Here is a 6,972-nt window from a genome sequence, read left to right on the forward strand (position 1 = left end):
TTGATTTTATTTTATTTTTTTAAGGAAAAGAAGGGGGGAGAGAGTTTATGGGTTTGTGTGCCTGCTGGTCAGAGAAAACACTGTCCACACCACTTTGGTATGTTTGCCAATACACCAAGACAAAAGTGCCGTTTTCAGTGACTTGTCACTCTACGACAACAGTGTGTGTATAGTATATATGATCACTGCCTCACCAATCACTTAGTCTTATCAAATTTCATAAAATCAAACGAATTGCCTGTGTTTTTCTTTTTTTCTTGCAAGTGTTTATTTGTTGTAGTCTTACTACATCTTGCATCTTGCCATGATCCTTGGATGGGATTATTCATGAATAACTTGGAAAAAAATACTGAGTCAACTTTTATTTAATTCGCTTACGATTTGACTTTAACTTGATTTAATGATCCAGAATTGTAATTAAATCTGAATCGTGTCTTCATCATTTAATCTAAATATAATCATGTAAATATGCATTTATTATTTTGAATGTTGGTCAGCCCTCCTTTATTATAAAATAAAATTATACTAACTTAAATATCAAAAAGTCGATCTAACATATTTAACCCGTGTAATTTTTGCATTTAATATGAAATATTACAGGTGCAGTTTCAAAGGTCATCGCCTCTCCACCAGCGAGTGTGGACGGAGAGTGGTGGCGACCACAACTCCAAGAAGAGTAATGGGGCATAATGATAATATCAAGCACTCATCATCGGCCAACCAGGATTGGATCTCATACATTTTTGCAAGTCAATTCTGCAACAACAAATGCTTAGTGCAGTTGAAACAACAACTCTGAAAATAGAAACAGAAGGTGCTGTTTTAGGTTTCAAGGGCACTGCCATTGCTTCTGTCCGAAAGTTTGCTTGTTGGTTTTAAGCATTCCTCGTTTGAGCTCAGTTTATGGTTCCATTCTTGTAACTATATAATTTTTTATGCAGTTTGGTCACATCAAATATATATACATATGTATTTTTTTTAAATATAATTTTCTTAAAACATAATTTAATTGTGTTACTCAGGAATGCAGTCTCAAGCCCATAATCAGAAAATCTTGTCCGAGTCCCATTAATATGAATACTAGCTTTATGTGAAAACTTCAACGTCAACCTCAATGTATAAGAGAGTGCTTGAATGAGTTTATAAATCCTTTACCATAAGTTACAAAAAAAAATTTATAAGTGTCTTGTATAAAAATAAATTTATAAGATTCAAAATAAAATATTAGAAATTTATAAACTCTTTCAGAAAAAGTAAAAGATTTCAATAGTATTAAATACAATATTACTGTATCACATACTTATATTAACAGTTGAAAGTTTATTTTAAAATAAAATTTAATATTCCATAGGCTCAAAAAACTGAAAAAAAATATCTTTAAAAATATATTTACTTGGAAGATATTTTGAATAAGTTTGGCCAAGTACCCTCTTGTTATTTGTACCCAATGAATTTGCAATATCCAATAAGTATTCAACTTTTATTCTGGAGAGGGTAAACACACACACACACACACTGCAAGATGGAACAAAATTGCGTATAAGAATTATGTGCCAATTTGATGTCCAAAAAAATGAAAACAATATATATAAGGAGGTGGAGCCCAAAGCTTTTACTTCTCCGAGGTTTGATTATACCTATACAACACAACCTTATGCACAGCAAACTTTGGTATAAGTTCTTGAAAATTGTCTGACGGCTAAGTCAAGAGACTTGTACAGTTTCTTCGACGTACCCAAGATAGTTTCAGAACATGCGCACTCTCTTTCTGCTTAGCAGTTTGAGGAGGTTGTCTGTCTGAAGGCTAGAACATCTGGAAGAAAAGAGTGGTTGAGCCATCCCCATATGATCGAAGATCAGGAGGTCGAACCAGCGCCCTGCACAAAGGACAAGTTCTCTCCCGCTCGAACCTGGTATATGAAACAGCAGCCAGAGTCATCAGTTTTCTACTATTAGCAACCACGGGATGTTGAGAGAATTAATCAGTTTAGAGTGTAAACTTCAACAACCGGAACAATTAGTTTATGATATTATATAGATAAGAATAGTAAGATAAATCCAGTTGAATAAGATTACTTAAAATGTCAAGAAATGTAAATGGAGTTTTAAACCCAGAAAATATAATACATTTGCGGGGACGTACCGCTCTTGCCATTATACCATTTTTGTGTCTGCAAGTGAAATATTAATGGAATCCAATAACACGACCATTATCCAATGGTCCCTAGTATTGTAATCATATATAGCTATAGGCAGCTGAAACTTGGAAAGAACATATAGTATAATCTGAAGAACAAAGAATACTTAAGAATGTTAACTTTCCAAGGGCCAGTAGAAATAAAGTAACTCTGAATGGTAAAATTGAAAACTAACCATTCTGAGACACAGTCTTCACAGAATATATGTTTGCAGCGCAACAATATTGGTGCATGCATCTTCTCCTGGCATATAGCACATAGATCCCCCGCCGCATTTACCTAATTAGAAGAATTAAATAGTTCTGTGAGCATATCATCGCAATTTTTGCATAGCTGTTAGCTCAGAAGAATAACATGAAGATCTTTGCATGAGAATGTCTGCAGAAGAATGCAACTCCGGAAAACCTGACGAAAAAGCCGTACCTGTTCTGTTGTTGCATGAGACCCATAATGAATTTCCTTTCTAGATAACCCCTTCACAGCAGCAAAGAAGGATTGGACCTGAAGATGTGGAGGAGACAGAGAACAAATGCTCTCAGAGTTTTGAGGACTAGACAGGATAGCATAACAATAAGTTTGTCGAATAGCATACCTTCTCAACAATTGATGTAAGCTTGAAAGTTAAATACAAGCCTGTTGTCAGAGATGAAAAGAGGCTCCCATATTCTTTATTCAAGAAGAATCTATACCATACTGGGGCTGGTAACAATGAACGGTACAGCAGCAGCGTGTACTCAACAAGAGTCAACATCTGGCCCTGAATGACAATACAACATCATTAGATTCCTAAAGCTATTCATGCGTGTTTATAGATCATACAACACTATATTATCTGCTCTAAAATTATGTTACCTGTCTTCGAAAATTGTGTCCTCTACCATTCTTATAATACATCAGAACAACCAACTTCAAGATCATTGCTGCCTGCCGAACCATTGTATCTGAACAGTAACAAAGTAAAATTAGAAACACCTTTTTCTGATAAATGACAATGATGACATAAATACGTGAAAATGTTTCTAGACAAACATTCACAAGAACAGGGAGAGAAGAAATGAAAATAACAAAATGGTAGAGACAATGAAAATAATAATGAAGTTCGTGAGTGCTATTGATGCTATAGCTGTCAAAGCAGCAGAGGATTGTGCCTTACATCAATAGATATCAGAACAATAGGATGATTTTAAACATACGACACGCAGTGAATTTTACAAGCCTACATGTAGATATAGGGGAGAGAACTCAATGTAAGGCCTTAGTAGGTCACATTTCAAAGTATTTGCTATAACTTAAGATTCACTGGAGGGGGCATGTATATAATGGCAAAAGGGAAACTTTTATAAGTTAAAAAATATTCCAAATAGCTTAAATACAGACCAATCTATAAAATAATCCAGTGATTTACTAGTAATTTTGTCCAAAACAAAATTATGATATCCAATCAACAAGCACACCTAAAGTTAGTTTGACATACTCTCATAAACATTATAGTCGCAAATGAATGCAATGGCAAAAGCAACAAGAAGTTCAAAGTCCTTACCGTTTACCAGGATGATAAATATTGCATGCCAGAAGGGTGGGACTGCCTTCGGGGGAATCATGAGTAATGAATAGAAAAAGCGATCCTCACGATGCCACCAGTAGATTACAAATACGTGAAGCATGAACAGAACAGAATAACCAACAAGGACAAAAATCTTCCTTTCTCCCTGCAAAATCCAGTGCTAATAAGTTGGTGAGTTTCGCTTTAACCATCTTTTACTGAAGGGGTGGGGTCTTCATTTACACAAATAATGCCACTAAATATTTAAGCCATGAAACAGGAACCGCACCTTTAGAGCTGTTTGCTTCCGAAGAATGTCATTAGACTTGAACAAGATGGCAGTGATATAAATGGCAACAACAAATCCTGGAAACCAATACGTAAGTCAAGAACAGGATTCAAAAGGTGGATTTTTGAGTGAGACACGAACAAGAGACACTCAGAATGCAGAATGTGACCACATCATTCAGTTTCAGAGAAGTAAGTTGTCGTTAGTATATAGAAATTTATTACATTAATGAATAGCGAAAGACTGTCACAGCACAAAAAGCAAGACACTGTTCGCCATAATTAGATGAAAGCATTTACTTTCATAACTGAAATATAATGGTTCGTTGAAGGAAGTACAATGAAAGATGATTGCGTCATAAGGATACAGTAACTTTGTTTAGTCACTCACACCAACACCTCATCCAGATATGAAAAACATCGATCCATTAACAGATTAACTTCAGGGAAATGGAAAACCACTAAAATGAGGGCAGGTTCTTCGGAATCTATGAGAGTGATTTATAAATGTAAGAACAAGCTATTTCCAATAACCCAATTGTATAAGTATATGACAGAAAGTACACAAGCTACTTATTGCCATTGGTACGGTGAGGCGTGCTCTCTCCTTTTGAGGGCATTAAACTCCAAACTTGATTTCTCAATAGGTCGTTTTTACTTTTTATGTTCAGAAACAGTAAATGTTCACGCAAAAATAAGTAGAAAAATAAATGCCACCAAGAAAAGAAAAGAAAGAACATTTAGCCCCAAATGGCATACGCTGTATCCTTTTCATTCACGGAGAACAGATGATCAGGAAGAGAACTGTGGAATGTGGCGCGTATAGAGAGATAAACAGAACAGTTTCCATGAGCATGACTTTTCAATATTCCGATATGGAGTCCCAAACAAGAAGTTTCAAGATGCATGCATGACTTTGTATCTTTTATTTGCAACATTATCTAGTCAGAAGCATGTGAGAGAACATCACAGTGCCGAAAGTTTTTATCAACAATGTGAAGGATCATCAGCAAGTTATTCGTAGTGTCGCAAGTCAACCTCATACTACTCTCGTATTAAAACAGGAAGATAATGCAGTTAGGACCAAGTCCATTAGCACTCTCATCCAATACCAGACTGCTCAAAATACCAGAGAGTAAACATAGCCAATTGGATATGCAGAAAAAACAATTTTACTATCATCCTGAAATAATCTTTGAACCCCGGTCACTAGCTAACAAATGTCAGCTATTTATCAGCTAAACATTGCAACGACATCTTTCTAAGGTCTCACTCTCAAGAAGTCATCCAAGCAGCTTAACCAATACATAATAGAAGCTGAACTAAGTCATAAGAATTATGGCAAACAATTCTGTTAATTTTCCATCATCAGCAAAGTTTCTAGCCCCCGGAGCTAGAGAACCAACTTAGATTAATCTCACAGCAAACGAAACTGAATTTAAAACCAGTGTGCATTTACTCAAGAAATCAACTCCAAGTCATAGTAAAAAACCAATATTCAGCCATTGATGAAAAATCATTGTGAAGTATATTAGTAATTTTCACATAAACAATAACACATTGCAATCAGAATTTCGAAAAAGAAATGCAGAAGAATCACCTTGCAAGTGTTGCCGGACAAAAACCACCAACAAAAGCAACGAAAACGGAAGAATCTGCTCAATCCACCTCGCCACTTGCTGTATATCATATCTCTGATACGGCGACGCTTCCCTATTATTATTGCCACCGCTACCACCCCTCACATCCCCATTATCATTATCAGCGTCTGCCCTAGACTCCTCCGCACCCAATCCCCCATCAATGTCGCCATTATTCACACCCCCAGCTCTGGCCTGCTCCCCAACTATCCGAATCGAAACCTCCCGAATACTATTCCCACTCCCGGTGCCATTATCACTACCGCCACTCCCATCAACACCGTCACTTCTGTCAACTGACTCCGAACTGCTAGGGTTTCGTACACGACCACCGGCGTTCATATTCTCGGGTACGAGAGGATGGGCTTCAGAATACGGGTAATCGGGCCTGACCCTTAATATACCTGCATACTCCAGCAACGACGAGACAGGAGACTGTAAGAACCGAAGAGAAGCCAACTGGAGGGTCCTCGAGCTCGCTCCTCCATTGCTTGGCGACGAAGATGAAGAGGTCTCCGAATTCGTAGCATCAGCACTTGATGTCTCCATAGAAAAACACCCCAAAACAACAAAAGGGCTCCCAAATTCTACCAGAAAATGAAGGTTTCTTGCAGGAGAAGAATATCTTAATAGTTCTTCAGATGGGTTTTTCGGTTACACAAAAACCATGGAAGAGAAATGTTCAAAGAAGAAAAGTCAGATGACAGATCAATTCAGTACTACAGAAACGTATAAGCCCGTATACGTATACGTATTTATGTACGTATACAGCAGTAGAGTTGAATCTTTACTGCCGAGAAAGAAAATCGGAGTACGCAGAGAAAGAGACAGCGTTGAAGGAAGAAATATCTGACCAGAGAAGGTATTCCAAAAGAGTTATATGTACAGTCAAAGAGATCTTTTACAGGCTATAAATATATACAAGGATTAATTACACTTTTACCCCCTTAACTATATCATATATCTCATTTACCCCCAAACTAATAATTATTAACCATTTGGACTAAGTATTTGTACAAAATTTCAATAACTAAAGATTTAGTAATTACATATTCATTTTCAAATATATATAATTTACAAAAATTAGACATGTATTTGTTCATATTCTTTAAAAAATGTGCAACATCTTTTCAAATTTTTTTTATATATATATAAGTTAATCAAATATATTTATCCATTTATCAAAGAAAACTCAAGTCTCATTTGAAAAATTATAAATACTCCCATAATATTAACAAATACCCCCGTAACAGCCCGTTGTAGGCAGGTAACTGTTAGGCGGTCATTAATTTAGAGAAAAATT

At 36.1% G+C, this 6,972-nt stretch overlaps 1 protein-coding gene across 1 annotated transcript; it reads right to left on the reverse strand.

Moving 5' to 3' along the window:
- Nucleotides 1,696–6,540, reverse strand: LOC105166959 (RING finger and transmembrane domain-containing protein 2). The gene is made up of 8 exons (XM_011086484.2): nt 5,630–6,540; nt 4,031–4,107; nt 3,739–3,907; nt 3,051–3,139; nt 2,791–2,955; nt 2,622–2,699; nt 2,374–2,477; nt 1,696–1,910 (listed from the first exon to the last, which is right to left on the reverse strand). Exons 1-8 carry the CDS (start codon nt 6,216–6,218, stop codon nt 1,805–1,807), a joined length of 1,377 nt encoding a protein of 458 aa, XP_011084786.1. The 5' UTR covers nt 6,219–6,540; the 3' UTR covers nt 1,696–1,804.

This window comes from Sesamum indicum, linkage group LG7 (genome assembly GCF_000512975.1).
Source record: "Sesamum indicum cultivar Zhongzhi No. 13 linkage group LG7, S_indicum_v1.0, whole genome shotgun sequence".
Classification (NCBI taxonomy): domain Eukaryota; kingdom Viridiplantae; phylum Streptophyta; class Magnoliopsida; order Lamiales; family Pedaliaceae; genus Sesamum; species Sesamum indicum.

Bases quoted from the DNA above. Each gene is read 5' to 3' on its own strand.
- LOC105166959 (XM_011086484.2), bottom strand. From the start codon at position 6,218: ATGGAGACATCAAGTGCTGATGCTACGAATTCGGAGACCTCTTCATCT. The intron at 3,908-4,030 runs GTGCGGTTCCTG...TGGATTTTGCAG, and splicing joins GGAAGCAAACAGCTCTAAAG to GGAGAAAGGAAGATTTTTGT. The intron at 1,911-2,373 runs GTTAGTTTTCAA...TTCATATACCAG, and splicing joins GAAGACTGTGTCTCAGAATG to GTTCGAGCGGGAGAGAACTT.